At 53.1% G+C, this 27483-nt stretch overlaps 2 protein-coding genes across 7 annotated transcripts; both read left to right on the top strand.

Annotated features, from left to right (window-relative positions):
• The first annotated feature begins 1462 nt into the window (after positions 1–1462).
• CNKSR1 (connector enhancer of kinase suppressor of Ras 1) lies at positions 1463–11447 on the top strand. Its single transcript, XM_046661471.1, has 21 exons — positions 1463–1578; positions 4108–4265; positions 4370–4551; positions 5162–5246; positions 5647–5688; positions 5770–5874; positions 6483–6542; positions 6656–6724; positions 7035–7136; positions 7218–7288; positions 7363–7457; positions 7585–7691; positions 7768–7798; positions 8192–8364; positions 9242–9315; positions 9482–9553; positions 9818–9891; positions 10037–10098; positions 10181–10280; positions 10362–10543; positions 10772–11447. The coding sequence occupies exons 1-21, from the start codon at positions 1527–1529 to the stop codon at positions 11033–11035; spliced, it is 2160 nt and encodes a 719-aa protein (XP_046517427.1). The 5' UTR covers positions 1463–1526; the 3' UTR covers positions 11036–11447.
• Positions 11448–11581: 134 nt separating this feature from the next.
• CATSPER4 (cation channel sperm associated 4) lies at positions 11582–25451 on the top strand. Of its 6 annotated transcripts, XM_046661474.1 has the most exons (12): positions 11582–11720; positions 11903–12282; positions 12410–12484; positions 12960–13103; positions 16405–16506; positions 20849–20946; positions 21117–21237; positions 21440–21573; positions 22680–22854; positions 23631–23842; positions 24182–24347; positions 24988–25451. In XM_046661474.1, the coding sequence occupies exons 2-12, from the start codon at positions 12211–12213 to the stop codon at positions 25039–25041; spliced, it is 1353 nt and encodes a 450-aa protein (XP_046517430.1). In that variant the 5' UTR covers positions 11582–11720; positions 11903–12210; the 3' UTR covers positions 25042–25451. The 6 variants fall into 6 exon arrangements, with proteins under 6 accessions (XP_046517430.1, XP_046517428.1, XP_046517432.1 ...); XM_046661472.1 differs by lacking the exon at positions 24988–25451 and having other exon boundaries at positions 24182–24960; XM_046661476.1 differs by lacking the exon at positions 24988–25451 and having other exon boundaries at positions 23631–23851; positions 24182–24310.
• The last annotated feature ends 2032 nt before the right edge of the window (positions 25452–27483 follow it).

The raw sequence follows: 27483 nt of genomic DNA, 5'->3' as shown, positions 1-27483 counted from the left end.
GCAATAATAATTCAGATCTACCCCATGTTACAGATGTCAAAATGCTTAAAGGACCTCCTCACAGCACTAAGGTCTAGGTGTTCCTCTTTTAGAGAGGAAGAAACAGGTTCAGAAAGGTGTAGGGGTTGGGCTCAGTCACACAGCAAGTGGAACTGATTCTGTCCAGTTCCAAAGTCCTGGGAGTCCCCTGGCCTGGGATGATGATGACGAAGATAAAACACTTGGTGTGTTTCAGATATTGTCCTAAGAGGAAGGCTCTTAACCTGGGCCTCAGAATTCAGGGACCCGTAAACTTGGATGGGAAAAAATATATATATATATATTTACTTTCACTAACATCTAATGAAAATTTACCATTTCCTTTTTTATGGATTGAAGTATTAGCAGTATCTGTGGCTTTCTCACCAATAGGAATCACAGATATTTTTATATCAAATTGTAGTTATTGCAAGTACCTCAAAATATTATCTATACTCATAACTATTTCAAAATCGTGATAGTTATTAACCCACCACTACATCACACAGAGTTTCAGACACTTCTGCAACATAACTGCCTTCGATCGGGCACCTCCGTGTCCAGTAGAGAGTCAGTGACCAAATGGTGAATCCGCCTGTTCTCATGCAGTGACCCAGGCTTCTCCATTACTCGCCTGCATTTCCAATCTTCAGCTGTTTGCTGATCAATGTGTGAGAAGAGGTGATTCAAAGACCACCCCACAGTTCACTGTTCTTATTCAAGTTGCGTGACAATACACTGATGTCTCTAGAAAAGGAAAACTTAACTTTAACTTGCCAGTCTTGTTACATATAACTATATCATAAATTTTGTTTTTTAAAATATATTTTGATAATAATTGTCCCTTCTTGTAATCTTTGACATTTTGTTTTATGCTTTTAAAAGCACTATTCTGAGAAAGGGTCCATAGGTTTCACCAGACTGCCAGAAGGGTCTGTGCAAAAAAAGAAGGGCCTAAAAACCCCTGTTCTAAAGGTTTTAAAGCTACAGAGTCAAGTACTCTGCACAGCAGCCCATTTTACAGACAGGGAAACTGATGCACTGTGGGTAGGGTGAGCCCCTGGTCATACAGCTAAGAGCTGCACAGCTGGGATTTGCACCCAGCCTTCTGGCTCCCTGACCTCTGGGCTTTGCGGCTGTGCTCACTGCTCACCTTTGGGCCCCTTTGCAGGGAGCCTGAAGGTCAAGGTCTGGCCCTGAGATTTGAGGCCAGTTTGAGGCGGGATCTCAGACTGGTTCTGAGGTCACCTGGGTCACACACCAGTGGCACCGCCCTCAGAGTCAGGCTGCCCAACTGCCTAGGATGCCTGAAGACCAAGGTAGGAGGCGGACCAGCGGTGGGCCAATGGCTGTCCCAGCGCCTCACCTGGCCAGCCACATGGGCCCAGGTATGCCGGTGGCTCCGCCCAGGGCCCAGCCCAGCCCCTCCCCAGGCCTGGTCTCCGGGAGCGGAAATTCCTGCGCTGGCGGAAGGAGCGGGCGTCGATCCAAGCGGGCCGATCTCGGCTATGGAGCCTGTAGCGACCTGGACCCCTGGAAAGGTGGCAGCTTGGCTGAGAGGTGGGTAGGGCTGGGGCAGAGCTGGGCTTGAGGGGTACTGGGACGGGGAGAGGAAAAGGAAAAAGGACTTGCCGAGACTGTCAGTTGGTTAGTCAGTCAACAAGTATTTATAAACCTGGTACCGTGCTAGGCAGAAAGATCGACGAAATGACTCCGGCGGGGCTGAGGACCCAGAAGGGGTCTCCCATCGCCCCAGCATCCCAAGAGGCTGCGGGGAGGCGGTGGTTGTGTAAAGAAAACAGCGGTGGGGAGGGGGCGGGGGCCCACGCCCACTTTATCTCCTCCATCTTCCCTCCGCCCTAGGGTGCAGTGGGCTGTTATTAAACCCATTTTTCAGAAGCGGAAACTGGCGCACTGAGCCAGCAAGTGATTTGCTCAGGCTTTGCAGTAGGGCCGGCCCTGGTGTCTTTTCCCTTCTCCCCATCCTGAGGCTCCCAGTGAGAGAAGACAAGCCCCAGCCAGACTGAAGGAGTTGGCACAGCCCTACCCTAGGGGCCTCCAGGGTAGATGCTCCCCAGGCTCGGTGAGCCTAGAGGGGTGGCAAAGGCCCAGACTGCTGACAGACTCAGAGAAATGAGGACCTTCTGACAAGCAGCTGGGAGGGGGGAGGTGAGTCAGGACATCCCTCCTGGAGAGGGGAGCTGGAGTGGAGGGGGCAGCAGGAGTACACCGCTGGCAGGCTCAGGGTGACCACCCCCAGTAAAAGCAGCGATTCAGGGCTGGAGTCAGACTCCCAGGCTGGCTTCCAGGTCCAGCCCGTCCCCTCACCAGCTCTGTGACCATGGGTCTCAGTTTCCCTATCCACAATGAGAAAAGCAACTCTGAGCTTTTTTTTTTTTTTTTTTTTTTTTGAGGAAGATCAGTTCTGAGCTAACTGTTCCCAATCCTCTTCTTTTTGCTGAGGAAGCCTGGCCCTGAGCTAACATCCGTGCCCATCTTCCTCTACTTTATATGTGGGACACCTACCACAGCATGGCTTGCCAAGCAGTGCTGTGTCCACACCCGGGATCTGAACCGGCGAACCCCGGGCCGCCAAAGCAGAACGTGCGCACTTAACCGCTGTGCCACCGGGCCAGCCCAACTCTGAGCTCTTGAGGTGGACAAAATGAGACACTTGTGACAAGTGCCAGCATGTGTGGCTCAGTGTCAGGGTCTGTTGGGAGGGACGCAGCACAGCACTTTCACTGTAGGTGGAAAGGGAGTTGCTTGAGGGCCCGTAGCCATGGAGTGACAGGTTCATGAACTCCTAGTCCAGTGCTCTTAATGTCACACAGCGAATGAGGGAGAGCTACTGATCACACGCACATACCCCATGGAGGAACTTGGCCTGGAATGGGAGGAATTTCTTCAGAGTGAGCAAGCGAACTATTAATCTCTATTTGTATCAGTTTGCCCATCTGCAAAATGGGAATAACAGTGGTCTCTCCCTCCTAGATTTGGTGAGGATCAAACGTGTTAATATGTATGAAGCCCTTAAAATTCTGCCTAGCACATAGTAAGCATTCAATAGATATTTTTCTTGTTTTTGAGTGTCTCCCTTGTGCTGGGCATGGGCTGGCCTTAGAGATGAAGTTATTTCAGGCCCAGCCCTTGGAGAGCTCGTGAGCAAGTGGGAGAGGCGGAGGCCCAGGTGCAGGGGTTTGTGGAGGCAGAGGGTGCAGTGGGAGCAGGAGAGGCCTCCGACCTAGGCTGGGGAGTTGTGGAAGCCTTCCTGGAGGGAGTTGGATGAAAAAGGGAGTGAAGGAGCTGGAAGAGCAGTCCAGGCAGAAGGAATAGCGCATGTGAGGACCCTGAGGCAAAAGAGCCTTCCAGATGCTACAGGGAGTTAGTGCTCTGGATCTGAAGTGCTGAGTCTGGGGCCTGGGCCAAGAGAGGAGTCTGGACAGGCAGGCGGTGGCCTGATCATTCGGGGCCTTGTAGATGATGGTAAAGAGTCTGGCGATAATCATATGGTGGTTGTTGACGGACTACCATGAGCCAGGGAATGGGCCAAGTGCTTGATATGTGTCATGTCATTTAACACACAGATGATTAGAAGGTCGGTGCTTTTATTATCCCCATTTTACAGGTAAGGAAACTGAGGACAATTAAGTTACTTGCTCAAGTGCTAGCACTCCAGTCTCCCTGACTGCAAAGCCCCATGCTCTTATGCCCTGTATCGGTACTTCTCAGACTTCAGCAAGCATCAAATGCCTGCAGGATTTGTTAAAACAAACTGCTGGGCCCTTCCCCTGAGTTCTGATCCAGCAGGCATGGCATGGGGCCCAGAAGTTGTATTTCTAACAAGTTCTCCAGGGAGGTTGCTGCTGCTGCAGGTCTGGGCACCATCCTTTGAGAGCCACTGCCCTATACTCTCCTACATCTCAACTCAGTAGCCTCATCTGTGAAATGGGCAGAACACAGCCCGGGTCTCAGGGTTGTCATTAGTAACAAATGGGAGGGAAAAGGGCTTTGTGGGAGTGAAGAACTGGCCAAAAAGGCCATGACATTCCCTGGCTGCCCCTGTGCCAACGCCTCCTCTCCCTCCAGGCCTTGATGATTCCCTGCAGGACTATTACTTTGAAGACTGGGAGCTGCCTGGCAAGTACCTGCTCCAGCTCTGTCCCCGCAGCCTTGAGGCTCTAACTGTGTGGCCTCTGGGCCACCAGGAGCTCATCCTGGAAGGGGTGGAGCAGCTCCGGGCACTGGTAAGTGAATGGTGGCCACACTGGCTGCAGCTTCCACACCCTGGGGGTTGCTGATGGGGGGCTGGCCACTGGCAGGGAGGTGACCTGCCCCCTCTCTGGCACAGAGCTCCGGCCTACAGACAGAGAACCTGCAGAGCCTGACAGAGGGGCTGCTGGAGGGGACCCATGCCTTCCGGAGCTTAGTCCAAGGCCACCTGGGGGGCTGTGCCGAGCCCCCTGCCGATGTCCTCAGTGCAGCTGTGGACCTGGTACATGAGGCGCGTACCCTCCTCTTCTGGCTCAACAGGTACCTCAGGCTCCTCCCAGGGTCCAGGTGACGAGTGAGGGCACCCTTCTCATCCTTAGCCTTCTTCAGGGTCTGGGAGAGAAAAACAGAGCTTGGCTCTTGTTCAGATATGGCGGAGCAGGGCAAGGAGGGTAGCTGGTCTGTGCAGCTGCACTGGGATGCCTGGGTTCCCACCCCACCCCCAGCACATCATCATAACAGTCATATCAACAACACTGCATGGAGAGCTTCTCCACCCCCTTCACTGGCTGCTGCTGGTCCCACGGGTCCCAGCTCAAATGTCACCTCCTCAGGGAAGCCTTCCCTTTACACACTCTCAGAGCTCCTGACACTTCAGAGCAGTTGAAGTCAAATCATTATTGATGTAATTATGTGTTTAATGTCTGTCTCCTTACTGCCTAGGACAGGGCCTGGCTTGTATTAGCTGCTTGACAAATAAGTCCTGTGCTAAGCTCCTGAGAGGTATCAATCATCTCCTTTACCCCAAAATAAAACCCATCAGAGCAGGTGTTATCCCCAAGTCTCAGATGAATAGTCAGCCCCAAGTGGTCCTGTGACTTGACTGTTAAGCACAGTCCCCTAACCACTGCTCCATCCTTCCCCCTGCCAGGTACCTCTTCTCCCACTTAAATGACTTCTCGGCCTGCCAGGAGATTGGGCAGTTGTGCGGGGAGCTGGGCCAGGCCTTGCAGGAGGTAGGAGAACCAGGGGCCGGGCTTGGCCCAGGCCGCAGAGACCAAGTCAGGCTAGAGCTTTTTATAACCTGTGAATCAGCACAGGATCGGGTGTGAGGGCAGGAAGAGGCAAGGGCAGGAAGAGAGGTGGCCCAGCCACTGGGTAGGGGGCAATGGGGGCAAGGGGTCTCCCGGTTGGCAGGGGAGCTCAGGAAGCTTGACTCTCAGGAGGGAGTGGAGCAGGGGAGGGCGTGTGTGGTGACTTCTGGGGGCCTGGTGTCAGGGGGACGAGACCTTGGGGCCAAATTCTTAGGCCATGGAGTTCTGGGAAGGGGGCCAGGGTACAGGAATCCCACCCTGCCGTCGGGAGAAGGCAGTACCCGGTACTCAGGGTAGGTCCCTGCTCTCTCTCTGCTTCCAGGACTGTGCAGCGGCTGAGAAGGAGAGCAAAGTCCTGAGGATTGTGAGTCTGTGGGGTGAGCAGGGAGTGGGGATGGAGGGTGGGATGGGGCTCAGGCTAGACATCCTGCTCCCCCTCCCCCAGTGCAGCCATGTGGCTGGAATCTGCCACAACATCCTGAGCTACAGCCCCAAGGAGCTGCTGGAGCAGAGGGCCGTGCTAGAGCGAGTACAGCTGGACAATCCTTTGGTGAGCCTTGACTTCTCATCTCTCACCTCTGACCCCCCGGCAGCCTCTCCGGGGCCCTGAAATCTGGTTCTGGGATCCCACAGACTGCTGTACTGTTATGGCTGGAAAGCCCTTTTTGTACAAATGTTAAAGGTCCAGAGGACTTTCCTGGGGTCTCACCGTCATGAGACAGTGAGGAATGGAGCACCTCCTCCATTCCTGAGGGGCTGCCACTGGTATGGTCTCAGGTGACACATTCTAGCCCTGGGACACAGACCTGGCAGATTGGGGGAGATGGGAGGGGACATGAACTTTTCTGCTTTAACCTTTGCTCAGTTGGGAAGACCAGAGCCCCCAGCCCTGTGCCTGTCCCGGCCCTGTCCCTGCTCATCCCTTGGGGAGAGTTGCTGACAATCTCATACCTCAGAAGTCAGCAACCCCAGCTTCCCTCTGGCCCTTATCAGAGAGGAGTAGCAAACCCAAAGTCACACAGCAAGCTGGGCAATGCCAACTTGGGGCCAGCTCTGTTCCCAGTTCTGCCCGCCCAAGAATCCTGGTGCCCACCAGGGGTGTGCCCACTCGCCCTGTTGCCCCCACACCCTCAGTGACTGCAGCCTCTGCCTTGGCAGGACCTGGAAATCCACACCACCACCAACTGCCTGCACTTTGTGTCTCAAGTGGGCACTCAGGTGAGGGCCCCACACCCTTTTCAGCCGCCCACCCCCAAGACCCTCTTGCCTGCCAGCCAAGCCAGCTTCAGGCCCAGGAGGGCGCACCCTCTGAGCCTCACTCCCCACACCAGGTCCCCACCGACTCCCAGCTGCAGATCCTGCCTGGAGACGAGATTGTCCAGATCAATGAGCAGGTGGTGGTGAGTGAGGAGGAGACGGACATGGTGGGAGTGAAGAGGGTGCTGAGTAGAACCCCGGGCCAGTGGGTAGGGAGGGCCCCTTGGGGAGACCAGGTTGTGGGTGCTGCCTTCTGTGAGATGAACGAGCTCACACGGGTCAGAGCAGCCTTGGTAGAGCCAAGGCAGAGGGGCTCATGGAGGCTTCCCGGAGGAGGAGGAGGTGAGGCAGAGCGGGAGGCTGAGAGAGGACTCCAAAGGCGAGAGCTCTTGGGTTGCTTCAGAGCCTCCTGCCCAGCTTGATCCAGCCCGGTGTCCCTGACCTATCCCCAAGGTGGGGTGGCCCCATAAGAATGTGGTGAGAGAGCTACTGCAGAAGTCGGCTGGAGTCACCTTAGTGCTGAAGAAGGTCCCCGTGCCGGAGACCCCCCCACAGGTACTGCCCCCCGACCCTGCCCGAACCTGCTTTCAGACCCCTGTCATCAGCTGCATCACCCTGTTTCTGGTTGTTCCCCAGACCTCTCCTCAAGCCCTGGGCTCCCCACAGCTGAGGATCTCATCGCTGGCTCTGGCCCCACTGTCTCCTAGGTAACAGGCTCTGTACTGGGTGCATCTTGGTGGGGGAGCCATGGGCTCATCTCATCTCCCTTTGCTCTCCCCAGGACCCCGTCCGAAGACGTCTTTGCCTTCAACTTGACCTCAGATCCAAGTCCTGGACCCAGCCCTGCCTGGACAGGCAGTTTCCAAGCCCCACCAGGTGGCGGGTTACCCGGGCAAAGCATGTGGGGTGCCTGGCTCTGACCCTCAGATGCTGACCCCCTCACTGACCTCTGGGCCTGGGGCTGGCCTCATGGGACCTCCTTTCTCTCCTCCCTCCCTGACAGACTCTTCCTCCCTTGACTCTGAGCCCCTGCTCATCCCCCCTGCATCCCCAGCCACACTCCTAGCAGGGGTTGCAGAGACTCCGAAGCCCCCAGAAGACCCTGACGAGGTAAGCTCAGGGCCTCAGCAAGGAGGAGTATGTGGCTCTCGACCCAGGCCTTCTCTAACCTCTGTGGTCCTTTCAGAGTCCTGTCCCTGGTCAGAAGAAATCAAAAGGTATGAGATGCATCTGACTGGTGAGGGTCCCCCAATATGAGGAGCTCTTAGAAGTCTTTAGAGTGCTGGGCAAGACCACCCCACACACACTTCATCCACAGCCTCTCCTGGAAACAGCTCTGTTTCTGGGGTCAGACAGATCTGTGCTCCCACCCTGAGCCTCTCTCTAGCTATGTGACTTGCGCAAACAGCTCATCCTCTGATCTTCCACTTCTTCATCTCTAAAATGGGAAGAATCATCGCCCTCAGAGATGATACTTGTAACATTCTGAGCACAAAGTATGAGTTCAAAACACCGGCTTGGAGATGCTCCTGAGGGGCACGGGAGCGAGGCTGGGGGTCTGGGACGCCTTGCCAGCCCCTCACCAACTGGGCCATGCTGTGCTGCTGCAGGTGTGGCGACGCGGCTGAGCCGCCGGCGGGTGTCATGCTGGGAGCTGGGCCAGCCAGACTGCGACGGCTGGCTCCTGCTGCGCAAGGTACCCGGCGGCTTCATGGGCCCACGCTGGCGCCGCTGCTGGTTTGTGCTTAAGGGACACAAGCTCTACTGGTACCGACAGCCCCAGGTGAGACCCCGTACACAAACACAGGTAAGCAAGTGAGTCAGAGCCACGGTTCTTGTCCCTCTTCCACCATCCACTCCCATCTGTGGTCACAGGCCCTCCTGAGCCCCAGTCTTCCCATCTGTAAAATGAGGGCACTCTTCAGAGAGGAATGAGCTAAAAGGTGTGTAAAAGCAGTCTGGAAAAGGTATCAGAGGCCATGTAGAGAGAATCAATTTTATTCTGCCCACCTTTCCTTCCTTTTCTGTCCATCCTGGTGATGGGACATTTGTTCAACTGTTTATTCATTCAACAAACATTCAGGTGCCTACTCTGTACTCAACTCCGGGCTGGGCACTGGGGATACCAGGAAGACTTGGACAGTTCTTGCTACTCCAGGCTGGTAGGGGACAGGATGAATACACACTTGTAGACAGTGTGAGCAACACGTGCTAGGATGAAGGAAAAGCCCAGGGGGTGGGTGGGAGCCCAGCAGAGGTGGCCAGTCCAGCCTGAGGAGTCACAAAGGCTTCCTGAGAAATCACTGCCTTGGGGTTAGTCAAATAGAAAAGGGAAGCAAGACGAGGAAGGGCAAGTGTTTGCAAAGCTCAGTGGTGTGAAGCAGCTTCATCTGTGTCTGTTGATGGAACAAATGCAGAGCAGGCTTCTCTTTTGTGGCTGTTTCTCTGGATATCTTTGGCTCCCCTTTCCTGGCTCAAAGGTACCCCTCGGTTACACCCTCTGCCCCAACCCCAGATTCCTGCCCTGAGCTCTGGGCACTGAGAGATTTCTGGCTAGAGAGCCCAGGAGATGCCCTCTTCCCGCCCCTGCCCTCAGGAGCCTGACCAGGCCTCGAGGCTTTTGGGGCCTCATGCTGACCTCCACACTGTGATTCCCCCAGGATGAGAAGGCTGAGGGCCTCATCAACGTCTCCAACTACAGTCTGGAAAGTGGACAGGATCAGAAGAAGAAATAGTTAAGTCCGGGAGTGTGACAGGCTAGGGGGCAGGGAGAGAAAGGGAGAGGTAAGGTGACAGGAGGGGCGGGGTGGGGGCAGCAGGTGGCTGGGATTCCCAGGCTAGCCTCTCTGCGTTCTGGATGGGCACACCCAGGCTGAGTGAGGCCCTCTGTTCCCTGGCAGTGTGTTCCAGCTCACCCATGACGTGTACAAACCCTTCATCTTCGCTGCTGATACCCTGGCAGATCTGAGCATGTGAGTGCCACCCCTCACCTCCCAGCTCCCACGTGAGTGCTTGGGAGCCTGGGCTCAGGAGCCTGGATTCAAATCCCAGCTCTCTGATAGTGGTTTGTCAAGGCATTCACTTCTCTAAGCCTCAGTTTCATCATCTATAAAATGGGCTAATAAGAGTTCCTACCTCTCAGAGTTGCTCTGAGGATTGTTAGAAGATGATATAGGTGGAAAGTCCCTGGCAGACAGTAGATGGAAACTCTCTGAGACCCATCTGCCCCTCCACAGGTGGGTACGCCATCTCATTACCTGCATTTCCAAGTACCAGTCTCCAGGCCGGGCCCCCCTACCCCAAGAGGAAGGTGAGTGTCTCACAGGGCGGGATCTCACCTGAGCCTCTGCCTTTCCTGAGGTGGGAGCTGGGCACTCAAATGCCCTAGCCCACTCCTTGGCCTCCCAAAACCCCATGAAGCTTAGTGAGTTCCCCAACTGCTCCTGTCACCCCAGACTGCTACAGTGAGACAGAAGCAGAAGACCCTGACGACGAGGCTGGGTCCCGCTCAGCCTCGGTGAGTAGGGGACTGGTGGGGGGTGAGCAGCAGAGCTTGGAGCTCAGACTGATACCCTCTTCTCCTTCCACCCTGCCTGCAGCCCAGCCTGGCCCACACTTGCAGTCCACTCCATGGAGACACATCACCTGCAGCCGCCCCCACGCGGGGCAGCCCACGGACCTCCCTTGGCTCCCTGACAGGTGCTGTGCTGGGCTTGGGAGCTGTGATGGGGGGCTGCTGGCTGGGGCGGTACACCTTCATCCTGCTCCCCCCTCCCACAGACAGCAGTGAAGGGGCACTGGAAGGAATGGTACGGGGGCTGAGGCAGGGTGGCGTGTCCCTCCTGGGCCGGCTACAGCCCCTCACTCATGAACAATGGCGGAGCTCTTTCATGCGGCGCAACCGAGACCCCCAGCTCAATGAGCGAGTACACCGGGTGCGGGCGCTCCAGAGCACACTCAAGGTCAGCCGGAGGGCACTGGGCATGGCAAGGGACTGGCCCTCACCTCTGGGCTCAGCTGTGGACTGGGCCAAGTTCTGGGTTCCCAGAGCCAGGCTCTGGATCTAAAGATCAGGGCTGGACTGGGCCAGGTGCTGGGGTTCTAGGCACTGAACTCCAGAGTTAGCTCTTGGCTCAGGCTCCGCCCTCTCCCCAGGTGATCATGGTCCCTTAGCCCTATTCCTCTCACAGGCAAAGCTGCAGGAGCTGCAGGCCCTGGAGGAAGTGCTAGGCGACCCCGAGCTGACTGGAGAGAAGTTCCGACAGTGGAAGGAACAGAACCAGGAGCTCTACTCAGAGGGCCTGGAGGGAGTGGTGCAGGCTGAGGGCAGCTCCCCAGTCCTGACCTCTGACTCCAGAGAACAGTCTTCCCACCCCCTGCCCTCTGACCCTGAGGAGCACTCCCATCTCTGCCCCCTGACCCCAGAGAGCAACCTCCAACCTCCTGACCTCTGACCCTGGCCAGTACCCTAGCTCTTGACCTCTGGTCTTGAGGACCACCTCAGTCCCCAGCCTCTGACATGTCTAGGGCAGAGCATCCCTGGATTCTGCTCAAGGTTGAAATAGTGCTAGTCCATGTCACCCCAAGCTGATCCCCTCTGCCCGCGCTGCCACCATTTCTGCTCCTCTCTCCCTGGAGTGGGGCGAAGTGAAGTGAGCTTTGTGCCACCCTTTCCTCCCTCGCCAAGGAAGGAGCAGGAGGCTGGGCTGAAAGAAACTCTCTCCCACCCCATCCTCTGACCCATGGGAGCACAGACCTGCCGCCCTCAGTCCCTTGGCACTTCTCCCTTCCCCAAACCAGTCTGTACAGGCATTCTTCACTTTACACAAGAGACACTTTTCAACCAAATAAAGTCAGTTTCTCTAACATGAATCTACGCGTGCCTTTGATTCCCATATTAGAATCAGGAATCTGCTCCCCAGGGGGACTGGGATGAAAAGCTGTCAGATGGGAGTGAACGCTCTCGATAACCAGCCCACTGCGAGGTCCATTGGCCTGGGCCCTGCACCTGAAGCTCCACGCCTGCCAGGATGATGGATGCTGATCCATGGCTAGTGAGGGCTTCTATTCATGCACATCTCTCCCCAGCCCTTTGGAGACCAGAGGATGCTCTCCTGCCCCATGCCCAGGGGGAACAAAGTAAGAAATAGAGACCAGCCTTTCACTTTATAGATGGGTAACATACCTTGCATGGAAGGGCAGGGTGAGCAGCCCTGGAGACTGGGGTGGTGGGATGGGGCAGTCGGTAGGGTGGGTACAGGTTGTGATCTGCCAGGAGGAGGGGCTTGGGAGGAAACACCTTTCTCCTCTTCCCTCCTTAGCCTTGTCTCACCTTCAACTCCTGGACCCAGAGCAGAGACACGCTCCTGTGTCTCCATCCATGCTGCACAGGAGACGACCTGCTCCCATCAGCCTCTGACTTCTGACCCCAGCCCAGCCCTTTCCTGTCCCTAGCTTCCTCTGTGGGGTGCAGAAGGGGGTCAGTGGGAGGAGCTTTTCTTGGGATTGGAATTCCTTGGTGGAATGCAGACAGTTTAAGGTCACAGAGGCCTCTATGATATCACCACGAGAGGGAGCAAGACCGCTTGGAATGAAGTTTCTTTGAAAAGTGGTAGGAGACTGAGCAACGATGACCGAGAACCAGAAGATCTGGTGGCAGTATTGGACTGACATCACCAATATCAAGCCTTTGAATGTCATGGTAGGTGGCCCCTGCCTGGTATCACCACTCGAGCTGAGCATCCCAGGGTGAGGGGAGGCACAGGAGGACTGTACTGGGTCTGGAGGGGCACTGGCTGCATTGTTGGACCCTCTGCTCACCCTTGCAGAGGGTCCCTCACGAGCCCTACGTACGACCAGAGGAGCAGGTGCTCATCAACCGCCGAGATATCACTCCTACGAAGGTAAGAATGAGGTGGGGCTACAGGGATCCTCGCCCCACAGTGACCCTTCTGCTGCTGTGCCCATGGGGCAACAGGCCCTCATAATCACTCTGCCCCTTCTGACTTCTAAACGTCCCCCAACAGGACCCTCCCCAGCAGTGAGCCCTGCAGTGACTCCCTGTGATATGTTACTAACCGCCTGGCAGAGCCCCCCACAGGAACCCCTATATAATGACACTCACCAGCAGAGACTCCAAAAGTCTCCCTTGCAAAGAGCCCCACAAAGATCCCCCAGCAGTGATGCACTTTTAGTGGCCATTTAGGTAGTGACCTCTACACTGATGCCCCATTCCATGATTCCCTCTCAGGCAACTTCTCCACCCAGAGTGCCCCCCTCCCCCCAGGGATGGGACCCCCATTCACCAAGAGCAAACATCCAGGCAGAGGCCTCGTACAGTGACACCTGCCTAAAGGACGATCCCCCGCCCTCCCCTAGGATGCCTGGGACATGCAGGAGTTCATCACGCGCATGTATATCAAGCAGCTGCTCCGACACCCGGCCTTCCAGCTGCTGCTGGCCACGCTGCTGCTGGTCAACGCCATCACCATTGCGCTCCGCACCAACTCCTTCCTTGGCCAGGTGGGACATCAGCCTGACCTCTGCCCCCACTGATCGAAGTCGAGGGCCTGGGGCAAGGTACTTCCCTCTCTGGGCCTCAGGCTCCTCATCTGTCCATGATGGTTGGATTGGATGCTCTTCAAGGGCCTATCAGCTCTGACCTTCCAGGGGTCTAGAGATCATGGAAGACTTCATGGTGGAAGGGCCCAGCTTTGAGGAATGCATTGGATTTGTAGAGGACGGGCAGGAGAAAAATGGTGTGAGCAGAGGCAGGCAAATGGGCACCTCGTGGGGAAGGTATTCCATTTTACCCAGTAGTTGCTAGGCAAGAATCACACTGGGCCAGGTACTGTGTTCAGTGCCAGGCGTCCAGGTATGAACACAACAGACCAAGTTCTGTCTCAGCCAGACACAAACATGTCATTACAAATGCCTGTGTGTCACACAGAGTACATGGGAGCTCCAAGGAGGCATTGAACCTAATCTGGGTGGTCAGGGCGGACTTCCTGGAGAAAGGGACACTGAAGCTGAGAGAAAAGAATGAGTAGGAGTTGGCCAGGCACAGAGAGGTGGGGAAGAGTATTTTGGGCAGACGAACAGCATTTGAGTGAGTTCTGTATGTCCAACTTGAAGTCTAGTATGACTTTGGTCTTATCCTTGATGTTGTCTCTCATAAGGAGTAAACTACATACATGAATTGTGCTATTTAAAATCAATATTTTAAAAACGTCTGGGATGGCGGCTGATGCATTCAGAGAGGTGGTCAGCAGCCAGATCACACGGGGTCTTTAAGTTATGTTAAGGAGGATGGCCTTTATCCTATGTCATTGGAAATCCAGGGAAAGGTTTAAAGTATGGAAGTGACAAGACTGGACACATGTTTTAGAAAACTTAAACTGCATGTAAGACAGAGGCCAAGAGTAGGGGAAGAGTGGCCAGGCAGGGCCATGTTGCGCACGCTCAGGTAAAAGATGATCAGACTTGGACCAGGACGATGGCAGTGGGTGAAAAGAGATCACATTCACTTGAAGCTCTCTAGAGTCAGATCCATAGCCTTCTTGAGTGATTCTCTTTATAGTGAACACTCAGTAATCACTTATTGTGTGCTCCATTGTTTAATATACGTCATCATCTCACGCATGTAGAGAAAGGGAGAACAAGAAGTTACGTTTCTGGCTTGAGCAACTGTGTGGAGATGGTGCTGTTGTAGGGACATGGGGATGAAGGAGGAAGAGCAGGTTTAGGGGGATGATGAGGTCAGTTTGAGTTGTGTAGTGTTTGATGTGCCCATGCAGTATCCACATAGCGACGTCAAGTGGGGAGTTGGCGGTCAAATCTGAAATGTTGCAGAGAGCTCTGAGATGGAGATGGCCCTGTGAGAGTTGCCAGCATCTAGGTGGTTGGTTGCTGAAGCTAAAGGAATGGATGAGGTTGCCTGGGGAGAGAACACTGAGTGAGAAGAGAAGAGGACCAAGACAGAACTCTGAGGAGAGCCTTCAAGTAAAGGGCGGGAAACAGAGGAGGAGATGCAAAGTGAGACTGAGGAGGCATGTCAGAGGAGTGGGAGGGAACCGAGAAGAGTGTCTTATCAAGGGAGCAGGCACAGGATCAGATGTAGCCAAGAGATGAGGCAGGATAAGGACATTGAAGCATCCTCTGGATTTTTAGAATCGGCATTTCAGCCACCTTTGTATGAGAGGTTCCCGGTTCGCCGTAAGAGCACTGTGGAAAGCGAGTTCTTTCTCAGTTTCCTAAAGAGCTGGAAGCAAAACGGTTTGTGGCTTGTGTCCCCATTGAGGGATGGAGGCATCTCGTGACTTGACAAGAGCTGCCTCCGATGTGGTGGAGGCAGAAGCCCAATCGCCAAGGTTTGCAGAATGAGTAGACTGCAGGGCACACTGCAACCCAACAATGGACCATGAAATTAGTTCAGAGTGCAGATACCAGCATTTTGATATGAAAAAAGAGTGAAATAGAAAGTGTGTGTGTGCATATGTGTGTGTGAGAGAGAGAGGGGAGAAATAACATTATGGTATAAAATAAAATATAAAATATATTTCTTACTATGGGTCCCAGTCAAAATGCTAAAAGCCCCGGTATAGGATATATGTCCATGAAGGTCAAACCCTAGAGGCCTGTGAATGCCAGACTGGTTTTAAACCTTACCCTGCAGGCCATAGGGAGCCATGGAAGGCTTGTGGGTGGGGAAGGCAACTCTGGTTTAGCCACAGATGCCCATGAATTGGAGAAGGCAGGAGACTATTTAGGAAGCTCTTTGAAAATAGTGAAGAGGGCCTGTTGCCTCCAGTGGCCATCAGGGCACAGCTGAGGGGACAGATGAGGGGAAAGAAAGCTCTTTCTTATTATAAGCAGACATCCCTGGTCCAATGACAGCCCTCTGGGAATTTAGAATGAGCAGGGATCTCATAAACCTTAACTTCCCACCTGGGTTTAAGAAGCTCTGCCCAGCCTCACATAGGCTGGTGGCTGGGGTGGTGGCAAGGTGTGGGTAGCAAGAGGCCCCCATGTATGGCAGCGAGCCTTGGGGCACTGAGTCTATTGTCCATGCAGTTGAAGAAAGGCAGGAGTCAAGGTGACTTCAGTAACTGCCAGGTTGGAGTCGGGGGGCCGAGAGATGCTAATGGGGTCACAGACTATAGCAGTGTCACAGCTTAATGGAAGCTAAGGGAGTACCATCTAGGTTAGGTGAAATTGAGTTGGGTTTTGGGCAGATTCAAGTCATTCATCTGTCAATCCATCCACCCAAAGTCCATGTCCTGGAGCCATGAATGGGGAGATACCCAGGGGTCTGGTCAGGCCTGACCGGGGGGATTCAGAGAGCTGGAGCAGCAGGAGTGGTTGGGACCCTCAGAGAAGACAGGCTGGAGCTTGGTGTCCTCCATCTCAGGGGCCACGGCTTTTCCTCCCAGTCCTGGAGCTTGTTCTACCCCTCCCCCACCTCCTTTTTCCAAATATCCCTATTCTAGAGGTTAGGAGCCAAGGTTTGTAGTCAGACAACAGTCTTTATCAACTAACTGTCTGACCATGGGCACCCCTCTGATTCTTCATCTATAAAATAGGAGTAAAACCTATTTTGTAGGACAGTGGTGATGGTAGGATGAAATGGTGCGTGTGTGGTGTTAGCCCAGTGCCTGGCATGTACATGGCAGGTGTGCTCTAAGGGAGCAACAGAGATGCTGAAGATGAAGAACAGCGGGAATATGGGCCTTCCCTCCCTGGCACACGTCCTCTCTCCCTGGCCTCGCCCGGGCCCTGCTCCACTGACCTCTCTGTCCCTCTCTTTTCTCTGTCTTCCATGTAGAAACACTATGAGTTGTTCTCTACCATAGATGACATTGTGCTGACCATCCTTATCTGTGAGCTTTTCCTCGGCTGGTTAAATGGCTTCTGGATTTTCTGGAAGGTGAGATCTTGGGCCCTCCCCACCACGGCCCCTACTCCTCCTTAGGGACTGCACCCCATCCAGTCCCCGCCCTTGTGCTCTTGGCCTTGCAAACTGAGGGGTTTGTGTGTGCACGTGTGTGTGCGCGTAGAGATAGAGACTGACTACTTCTGAGATGTCTGTGATGCAACAGAACGTAACTGGTACTCGAAGTGCAGCCTCCCTGGTTCCAGTTCCTGCTCCAGCCTTCCCCACTTCTGTGATCTTGGGAAAACCTTGATTTCTTTATCTGAAAAATGGGATTGAGAGTATCTACCTTAATTTATTGGGTTCAAGAGCAGGGGGTCTACAAATTTTTTCTGTAAAGGGCCAGAATATTATTTTAAGCTTTGTGGGCCATACAGTCTCCGTTGCAAACACTCACCTCCGCTGTGGGAGCACAAAAGCAGCTGTAGATAGCACACAGACGAATGAGCATGGCTGTGTTCCAAATAAACTGTATTCATGGACATTGAAATTTGAACCTCATGTAATTTTCATGTCACAAAAATATTCTTCTTCTTTTGATTTATTCCCTACAATCTTTTTTTTTTAGATTGGCACCTGAGCTAACATCTTTTTTTCTTCTTCTTCTCCCCAAAGCCCCAAGCCCCTCCCCCCGCCCCCATCCTGTGCATAGTTGTACCTTCTAGTTGTAGGTCCTTCTGGCTCTGCTGTGGGGGACGCAGCCTCAGCATGGCTCAATGAACAGCACTAGGTCTGCCCAGGATCTGAACCTGCAAAACTCTGGGACGCTGAAACAGAGTGCATGAACTTAACCACTCGACCACCGGGCCAGCCCTCTACAACCTTATAAAAATATAAAAATCATTCCTAGTCTGAGGGTCCTACAAAAAAAAAAGGGCTGCTGGCCAGATCTGGCCCCCAGGCTGTAGTGTGCTGACCCCTGTTCTGGAGAGTATCAAAGAGTTGTTTGGGTGGGAATGGGTCTTAAAGTTACATTAAATGACACAAAGACTAAAACTCTTTGTTTGAATAGGACTTCTGGAGTCAAGGGATTTATTTTGTACAAGAAGAGGCTTTGAAAAAAAAAAAAAATCTATTAAAAAAAAACCTGGGCCGGCGCGGTGGCACAGCAGTTGAGTGCACACGTTCCACTTCAGTGGCCCGGGGTTTACCAGTTTGGATCCCGGATGCAGACATGGCACTGCTTGGCAAGCCATGCTGTGGTAGGCGTCCCACATAGAAAGTAGAGGAAGATGGGCACGGATGTTAGCTCAGGGCAAGTCTTCCTCAGCAAAAAGAGGAGGATTGGTAGCAGATGTTAGCTCAGGGCTAATCTTCCTCAAAAACAAACAACAAGAACCACAACAAACCTTCATAAAAACAAAGTATTATTTAAATACCATTACCAGGACAACCGATTAGAGTTACAAGCTTTCCAGGGGTTACAGGTTTCACTTCATAGAACAAAGAATGTAGAACCTAGAACAAAAATTCTGAGATCTGGATGTCTTAAAAACTGCTTTGTGCAGACAACACTTGCAAAGATGTTTATTAACAAATTAGACTGGGATAGTGCATATTTACATGTCTCCACACTCAAGAAGAAAGTAGGTACCATGATTTTTATGAACATTTCAATATACCACTTTATCAGAACTAGCTCCAGGATGCCAGCAGACATCTGTTCCCTAAGAAGGAACATTCCTCCTTCATATCTTCCTGAGATTCCTTTCAGCAGCAGTTAGAAGGGCCTGCATTTTCAAGGGACCTGCACTTTCAAGGTTAAGCCCCAGAGTTCCTTTAGCACAACAGAACTGAAGCAAGCCTAAGAATCTCATGTTCCTCCAAGGCACTCTGCTTGTCCGCCAAACCAGGGTTTCTCAACCTTAACACTTGACATTTTGGCCTGGATAATCTTTTGTTGTGGGGGACTCTCCTTCGAATTGTAGGATGTTTAGCAGCATTCCTGGCCTCTATCCACTAGATTCCATTAGGACCTTCATAGTTGTGACAACCAAGAGTGTCCCCAGACATTGCCAAATGTCCCCTGGAGGGCAAAATTACCCCTGGCTGAGCACTAATGTCCCAAAACCTAACCTTCATGTGGGGCCAGGCTCCCAAGGCCAAAAGCCGGGGCTTGTTAGAGGCTGCTTCTGCCTCCTCCTCCCCCACCCCCATCCCTTCCCCAGTCCTGGGGCACAAAGCCTGCTCTTTGTTGAATGGATGTGGGGGAGGGGAGGGGAAGGAAAGGGAAAATGCTGAGAAGGGAGGAAAGTCTGTAAATTAATACCTTAAATATTACCCAGCCACACAGAGATCCCCGAAGTTTTGTGCTCAGCTCTCCCTTTTCTACTGCCCTCACGTGGCTCCACCCTCCTCCTCGTCTCCACAGCCTATTTATCACTATTTCACCACCTAAATATTTCTCAAATTTCTTGCCGCCTCTGCATCTCTGCCACCCCTGTTCTAGCTCTTGCTGTGTCTTCTCTCACCAGGATGTTTATATGGCTTCCTGTGTCCCCCACCTGCCATCAAAGTAACCTTCCCCAGGCACAAGACAATGCATCCTTAAAAAACTCCAGTGGCTCCCTGTTGTTTATAGGATTAGGTCTAAATGCCTTATTGTGCTTAACTAAGGCCTTCCATGATGTGATCCTTGCTTATTTTTGCAGCCTCATCACTCCTGGCCTTACCCTTTGTGTTCCAGCTACACCAAACAGCTTGTAGTTGCATTCACACACACACACACACACAGACACACACACACGCACGCACGCACTGCTGTTCTCACCTCTATACCCTCGACCATGCTGACCCCTAGTCTACTCTAGCTGCCTGCCACTTATTCACTTGCTTTAGTTCTCTTTGCAGCTTAAGACTCATTCAGATGTCTTCTCTTCCAGGAAGTCTTCCTGTCTCTCCCGGGCTCCGTTAGGTGTTGCTCTGTGTCTCCCTAATACTGTGTGCTTCTCTCTCTCATGTGCAGTTAAAGTTCACTGTTTATCCACCTCCCTCAAAATAGTCTGTGAGCCCAGCAGGGCAGAAATCCTGTATCCTCAGGATCCAGTTCAGGATCTGGCATACAGTAGGAGCTTAGTACTGGATGGATAGAGAGACGGATCTGCAGACAGGCAGACTCATATCCCCGTGTGTCTGTGTAGACACAGACTCTGAAGTGGGACACCAGGAGGGCTTGTGTTTATTGGACTGCCCAACAAATTTAAGAACACTTTTTCCATTAAAAAGTTTCCTTTTTAAGTATTGAATTGCAGGTACATATTGGTCAAAACTATATTGAAAGGTACACACAGAATTCTTGCTTCCACTCCTGTCGCCTTCATCCCTTCCCCTCCCCCTACTCTCTCTAGGTAATCTTTGTGTATTTATAGTCTCTTGTTTATCCTCCTAGTGTTTATTTTGCAATCATAAGCAAATATGTATATATTTTTAGTCCTCCCTTTCCTAACAGTGGCTTCCTACAACCACTGTTCTGCACTTTGCTTTTGTCACTTAATGGATGCTGGCAACCTTTCTGTGTCGCTGCATGGAGGTCTTTCTCATTTTCCTTTTTAAGGCTACACAATTCTCTATTGAATGAATGTGCCGTAGTTTATTCAACCAGTGTCCAATTGCTCCACACTTGGTTGCTTTCAACCTTAAACAAATGTCATTTTGTACTTGCACCAGAGTTTCTGTGGGTCAGATTTCTAGAAGTAGGCTCACTGGTCAAAAAGTCAATGCATCTATTGTTTCTTAGATAGAGTAAATTCCCCTCTTTAGTGGTTATGCTTCAGTTTATCATACATGTGAGCTTCCTTCCCCCATCCCAACTCCTATATGAGTTTGTCTTATTGGACAAAGGGCCTGTAAAAATTTGCCTGTCTCTCTCTCTTGTACAGTATGAGCTTGTTCACCTCTGAGCTGGCTACTTAAGCAGTGTTCCTTAATGTTTTCATTAGTATTTTCATTTTATTATTATTTGTAGTGTGTATCACACAAAGGCTGGAGCATCCAAACACTCTCAGACCACCTAACTGTAGGGCAAGGCCATTATCAGCAGTGCATTAGCCAAGGTAGGCCCCGGCTTAGGAACTAGCTGAGTATATGTGAGAGTCTCCACTGTGTGTCTGCGAGACTGCACTTGGCTGTTGACACATGTATGAGACAGCGAGTGCATGTGTGTTTGGTGGCATGTTTAGGTGGGCAGCAGGATGAGTAACAGCAGGGGATGGCAGATGACTGGCCGTGCTCTGAGAGGAATATTGAGCCCCCATCCCTGGGGTGTGGGGAGGGCAGACCCAGGATGTTCCCATGGGCTGGGCCTGACAGACCCTGCTGGGGCTGGCCCAACCCCCAGGACGGCTGGAACATCCTCAACTTCATTATCATCTTTATCTTGCTCGTGGGGTTCTTCATTAATAAACTCAGTGTCATCGCTATCACCTACACCCTCAGGTGAGCTGGGGACTCTGGAGAAAAGAGGGGGACCTGTCTGGACCCTGGGAAAGAGATGGAGGGATTGTTACTGGGTGGGGATCAGCTCTGCCTATCTGGGCAGGTGAGGGGGCAGTGAGGAGGAGGATCTGGGAAGGGCTGAGGGGCACCCCTGAGAGGCTCTGCCACAGGGTGCTTCGTCTGGTGCATGTGTGCATGGCGGTGGAGCCCCTGGCCCGGATCATCCGCGTCATCCTGCAGTCGGTACCCGACATGGCCAATATCATGGCTCTCATCCTCTTCTTCATGCTGGTCAGTGCCCCCCCTCACCCTCACAGGCCCCTTCCCTGAACAGGCCCCTGAGTGACTGGGGATACAAGAGTGTCTGGAGAAGAGAAGCCTATGGGCCTGAATCCCTGTGATTCCCTTGGCAGCGTTCATTTGCGTGGTATTTGCATGTCCTGTCTCCAAGGCCCTTGCGTGAAGTCCGGGTGGTCTTCGGTCTCTCTGGCAGGTCTTCTCTGTGTTTGGGGTCACTCTCTTCGGCGCTTTCGTGCCTATGCATTTCCAGAACATGCAGGTTGCCCTGTACACCCTCTTCATCTGCATCACCCAGGATGGCTGGGTGGACATCTACAATAACTTTCAGTGAGTGCCTGTGGGACTTCCAGGCCCCCAGACTGGCCCAGCCCAGCAGGGCAGGGGCTTGGGTTCCCATGGGGCAAGACACTGACTGGGGAGGGAGAAGGGCTCTCAGCGGGAGTTCGGCTCCAGGGCTTGGGATGAGGATGGCTCAGCAGGAGGGGGGTGCCCGGGGCTTTAAACTGGGGGAGAAGGAGACCCCTGGGGCTGGGGGCCTCTGGGTTTGTGGTCTGCTTGAAGCCTTGTCCTCCTTGAAACTCCACTCTTCAAAGTCCACCCCCCCACCCCCCGCAGGCCTGTTCATGATTTCTCCCATCATGCTAAACAGCTGGGTAATGAGGCCTTGGGCAAGGGAGCCGGTCTGCAGTTGCACCTGGGTTCCAGGGCAACCTCCCAGCCCACACTGGAGCTCACCAAACTGCCTGGACTCCTGGGAACTTAGGGTCTCATTTAATTCATTCTTAGACCCACTGCCCAAGGTCATTTTTTACCTCTTTCCCATTAAGTCTAAAGCCTATTTGTTTCTAGTCCATTCCAGGGAGTGGATCCCCCTGACTGATTATTTTTAATCCCCTTCATGTGAGAGTAGAGAGATTTCTTTTTATTCCCTTCGTGCCAGATGGTAAAGGGCTTCTGCAGTCATTATCCATCATGATGTAGGCAGTGGAAAAATCATAAAGTGTGCAATAAAGGTGGGCTGCGCTTTCAAGTCTGCTCCACTACACTAGCCATGCAACCTTGGGCAAGTTACTTCATTTCTCTTCCGAGCCTCACAACTAGAATATACAACTATGTACTCAGGGCGAATCTTTCCTAGCAAAAAAAAATAAAAACATGAATAAAGAGTATCACCAATAGATTAAACTTCATAATGCTGATGTACAAATCCCCACCTTGAGGGCTGGCTTGAGGACTGCCACTGCTGGCAGTACAGCAGGTGCTCAGGAAAGAGCAGCTGCTGTGACAGTTAGGAGTTAGGTATTAGATCTGCACAACAGCAGGGAAGAGCAGAAGTCCCAGTAGGCCTTGAGATAATTTCCCCATTTCATAGATGAGGAAACTGAGGCCCAAAGGGCCAGGGAGGTGATGGGACCCCTGCCTGCCATCTCCAGGATGGAGACGAGGGAGTACGCAATGGAGATTGGGGGTGCCATCTACTTTGCCATCTTCATCACAATTGGTGCCTTCATTGGTGTCAACCTCTTGGTTGTCGTGGTGACCACCAATCTGGAGCAAATGATGAAGGCAGGAGAGGTGGGCCAACAGCATCAAGTAACTTTCAGTAAGGTGAGTGGGATGGGGAGGGCAGAAGGGAGGAGAGGGAGTGTGTGCATGAGTGCTGACTTGAGCATATGTGTATGTGTGTGTGTGCTTGCACACTCAAGGGCCTGGAGAAAGCCAAGCCTGAGACCGGGAGGCAGCATCCCCCACCTTGAGTGCCAACTCACCAATTGGAGCTTCTGAGGGAGGGTGGATTTCCTAGATGTCTTGTTTCTATGGCAACTCAAAGCTGAGCAGCTGGGTGACCATACGGCATGTAACCTATCGAAGCCTCAATTTCTTCTTCCGTAAAATGAGAATAATAATAGCACTTACCTCAAAGGGCTATTATGAGAATTACACGGGTAAATGAACCATCCTGGCACATACTAAGAACAACAAATGTTAGCTACAGTACCATTCATTGGGGGTAGAACTTCCAAAAGGGTAGGGGTGGGGAGGGAGGAGTACTTCCCAAAGTGTTGAGGGCTGTGGGCTGTGACTTGAGAGTAGACAGAGCTTTAGAAGCTTGCTGGATAGGAGTTATCAGGAGTGAAATGAGGGGAGGAGGGGCTGAGTTTTGAAAAGGACTGAGAATTTCCAAAGAGGTGGGAGAAGGGCTTGTGCATTTGAAGTTGAGCTCCCACAGCAAGGTAGAGAGGCTAAGATTGGTTGGAGTTAAATGAGGGGCATTAGAACCCCGGTGTCCTAAGACATTCATCCTCCCTGAAGCCAAGCAGGAAGCGGCTGGAGGAGGGGTGCCGGCTGAGCTGTCCATCCCCTCTCTGTGTCCCCATTCCCAGACAGGCGACGAAGAGAAGGACGGGAATAACGAGCTGCCACTGGTGCACTGTGTGGTCGCCCGTTTGGAAATGTCTGGCCTCCCCCAGGAGCCGCTTATGGGGGGCCCCCTGCCGAACCTCTCGGAAAACACATGTGATAACTTTTGCTTGGTGCTCGAGGCAATACAGGAGAACTTGATGCAGTACAAGGAGATCCGAGAGGAGCTCAACACGTAGGGCGGGTACTGGGGGTACCGCCGAGTCCCGTGAGTCAGGGCTGAGCGGAGCCTCAGATTCTTCTGGCCTCACACCCTCACCATTTTATAATGCGGGGCCCAGACAGGTTAAGTGACTCGCTCAAGGTCCCCCAGCCTGTTGGTGGAGGAGCTGGAATCCAGACCTCCCGGGTCTTCCCATCTCACACTACGGAGCGCACAGCTCAGCCTGGGTCTCTAGTACAGTCAAGCGGGAGGGTGAAGAGGGGCGGACAGCAGGGAAGAGGTGGGAGGGCTACCCCATTCCCCTCCCCCTGTGCCCCGTCCCCTGGAACGCACTCACCCCTCCGCCTTCAGGATAGTGGACGAAGTACGCTCCATCCGCTTCAACCAGGAGCAGGAGGAGGAGCTGCTGCAAAAGCACTTGTCGCTGAGCCTGTCCATGGACAGCGGGTCCTCCCTGGACATCCGTGAAGTGACTTTCCAGCAAGACTTGATCACCGCACTCGTCACCAGGGAAAAGGTGCAGCTTCCGTCTCCTACCCAATCAGTGCTCACTCCGCCACCCAGCCTACCCCAGCCCGGCCTAGCTTCCGCCGCATTCGTCAAGGTTTCTGTCAATTCCGAGATCTGGTCCGACCTCTAGATTCCCACGCACCCCAGCGGTCGCCGCCAATGCGGTTAGGTTCCACCATTTCCTTCTCCGAGAGGCCCCGCCCCCTCCTGTCAGGTTCCGCCCATTGAGTCGCTTCTGTTTCTGGCTCTCTCAAACCTACGCTTTCTCAGTGTGGCGTGAGCCAGCTCAGTTCCTGTTTAGTGGCAGATATTTAGGCTCACTGGTGGCAGAAGACCCCTGGGTCCTGTCTAGGGTGCATAAGAGCAGCCTCCTCCTGAGGGAGGAAGCTTCTAAGGAGAAAAATGCACGCTCACATTCGTGTCTGCTTCCCACACCATCTGACCGGAGTAGAATGACCCGGAGCCTTGTGAATGTCCACAGCCTGGGTTCCCAAACTCTGGAGGATACTATGCAGACTAAAGTTAGACATATGAAGGTCTTCCCTGAGAGGCCTGGATAGGCAGCTGTTGAAGCTGGAGGAGGGCAGTAAGGGAGAGTCTGCCATGTCAGGGTAGGCGGATTGACAAGAAGACCTCTTGGTTTGCAGGTTCAGGAATCCAACACAAATGTACTCCTTAACAAACACAAGGCCAGCCGCTGAAAGGGCAGGATGGGAGCCAAGGGACCTGTGCACACACACGCAGCCGCTGCATCTTCCTGCATCCCTAGCATGACTTGGCACAGCCTGGCCTGAGCCTGTCCTCTCGCTTATGCCTGGGCAGATGCCTGGGGCTGTGAAGGGGAAGGCCTCTCTAGGGCTTGTGCCTGCAAGGTCCAGAAGAGCCAGGATGGAGAAGGATGCTGGATGAGTGTGGGAGCCCTGCAGCAAGGATGAGCACAGAAGTGGGGTACTGGCCAAGGCAGCGAGGATTTGTCCTAAGGATGGGCATTCCTGGCCTCCTGCTCTAGGCCAGAGCTAGAAGGGGCCTAAGTGGGCCCAAGCACCAAGAGGAGAAAGGTGAGGCCAGTGGGGCCGGGCATCTGTGTGTTGATAATAAAGTTTTGTGTTGAGATCAATGTGTCTGACTGGTGCATCTCCAGACCCTTGGGGCAACCTTGCCCCAGGTCTGATAGGCAAGACTGATCTTGCGCCTCAAAAGCCTGTTTGTCTTGGAAAGTCAGTGACTGTTCTCCAGGGCTTCCAGTCTAATGGGAGAGAGAATCTGCACCCTGAAAATTTCTGTCTTAATGGTAGAGATATAATTCCTGTCCTTAGGGTCCTAAATTTTGGGGGTGAAAGTCTGGTCCTCATAGTTGGGATCCCCTGTCTGATGAAGGAGATAGCCCTACCCTCTCCTCTCTCTCTCTCTCTGAAGGTGGAGGAGACTGGTCCTAATTCTGAGGAGCCCTAGTCTGATGGGCTTGATTGACCAAGTCATGCAGTTACGGGCAGCTCCATCCGGGCAATGGAGAATGAGTGGGCAAAGGGTGGGTCCTGGCAGGCTCTCTGGAGGAGAGGTGCACTGGAAGAAGCTTGCTGGAAGACAGCAGGAGGAGTTTGTGGGTCAGGTGAATGAAATCTGGTGGGGAACTTGAGACCTGGGAGGACTCTTTGGGACCCTCACACCAAAGGCCATTGAGAGCCACAGAAGGTTCCTGAGCTAGGCAATGCAGAATATGAGAAATCTATGGCTGTCAAGGGCAATAGGAAGAGCCTCCTTGGAGGACAGGAGACCTGGATTCTCATCCTTGGGCAAGTCACTGGACCTCATTTTCCCCATCAGTGCGATGGAGAGATGATAAGATTGATCTCCAGCTCTAAAATAACATGGCCAGCTCTCAGGCCGGGAGCTGGGAGACAGATGAGATCAGCCATGTTGCTGAGACTCAGGTTCCCTGGTGTTGGGTGGGAAAGGCTGGAAGGTGCAGAGTTCTGCCCAGCAGTTCAGCAAAGGCTAGAAAGTAGGGTCCTTGGGGATATTCACCAGTTGGAACGGGAATCCCCAGAGGCCCACTGATTGCAGCTGATGGGAAACTCCACCCTCCATCCTCCTCCCGTCAGCATTGGTTCCAGCCCTGAAAAGCCCCCTGGGGCCTGCTAGGAACGAACCTGGACAACGGGGGACAAGGTGGTATACTCAGCGGGCAAGTGAGAGGTGACACCAGTGCTAGCAGCGCCTCACTGTCTTCAGCTGCTGTCTGTTCCCCTGTTCTGGCCAGGACTCATTCCCACTGCCCTCCAGGACCATCAACTAGCCGAGCCATGGGCAGCCAGTGGCTTTTGCTGCTGCTATTTGTTGGGGATGGAGCCCTCAATCTGCCTGGTGAGTAGCCACATATACCTTTCCCATCTATCCTTCTCTGGAGGCTCTCATAGCCCCACTTCTGGCTGGTCAGAGAGGGGAGGAAGGGGGTAGAAGATTAGATAGTGTCCCCAGGAAGATCTTATAACATGAGCACAGCCATCGCCCACCCCACCCCTAAATTGTCTGAAAGGCTTGGGGCACCAATAAGTTTGGAGGTAGGAGCATGACAGATGACCTCCAAGGGACCTCAGGCTTTGCCCATCCGTACTCTTCCGGGATGCTCTTTGTCTGTCTACTCCCTCCATTTTGTCTGTCATCTCAGCTGTCTCCGCCTTTCTGTCTGTCCTTTCCATCTGGGCCAGGCCAACAGCTTAGGGTTTCAACAGGCTAGTTCCCACCCAAGGTGGCCCAGAACTGAGGGCCCAAGGGCTTGGACCTCCGCTGTCCTCCTCTCCCCTACTCCAGCAAAGAGCAACCGCCACCTCTAATGCCTCACTGAGCCTGAAGTCGGAGTGCAGTGCTGGATCCTGAGCTCCTAGGAGAGTATGGGGGAAGATACTGGGAGATGGCAAGAAATTGCCTGTCTCATCTCTCCCATAAGTCCATGACTTTTTCCAGGGACAGAAGTTTCCTTGGCAAAGCACCCAGGAAGCAGATACCAATTTTGATGAGAGAAGCAGAAGGGGATAATCATTACCAAGAGCAGATTCTACTTATTGAGCACCTACTATATGCTAAGCCCTGTGCTAAGTGCTTCACGTGCATTATCTCATTTAATCCTCATGACCATCTGTGAA

Source organism: Equus quagga, chromosome 5, assembly GCF_021613505.1.
Source record: "Equus quagga isolate Etosha38 chromosome 5, UCLA_HA_Equagga_1.0, whole genome shotgun sequence".
In the NCBI taxonomy this organism is placed as follows: Eukaryota; Metazoa; Chordata; class Mammalia; order Perissodactyla; family Equidae; genus Equus; species Equus quagga.
The sequence above is the reverse complement of the archived record's forward strand: the minus strand, read 5'-3'. Positions and strand labels throughout refer to the sequence as shown.

Coding starts and splice junctions, on each gene's coding strand:
- CATSPER4 (XM_046661472.1), top strand. CDS start 12,211: ATGACCGAGAACCAGAAGATCTGGTGGCAGTATTGGACTGACATCACC. Junction 12,485..12,959: donor GAGATATCACTCCTACGAAG/GTAAGAATGAGG, acceptor GCCCTCCCCTAG/GATGCCTGGGACATGCAGGA. Junction 13,104..16,404: donor CCAACTCCTTCCTTGGCCAG/GTGGGACATCAG, acceptor TCTTCCATGTAG/AAACACTATGAGTTGTTCTC.
- CNKSR1 (XM_046661471.1), top strand. CDS start 1,527: ATGGAGCCTGTAGCGACCTGGACCCCTGGAAAGGTGGCAGCTTGGCTG. Junction 4,552..5,161: donor CTCCTCTTCTGGCTCAACAG/GTACCTCAGGCT, acceptor TCCCCCTGCCAG/GTACCTCTTCTCCCACTTAA. Junction 7,692..7,767: donor CCCCAGAAGACCCTGACGAG/GTAAGCTCAGGG, acceptor TGGTCCTTTCAG/AGTCCTGTCCCTGGTCAGAA.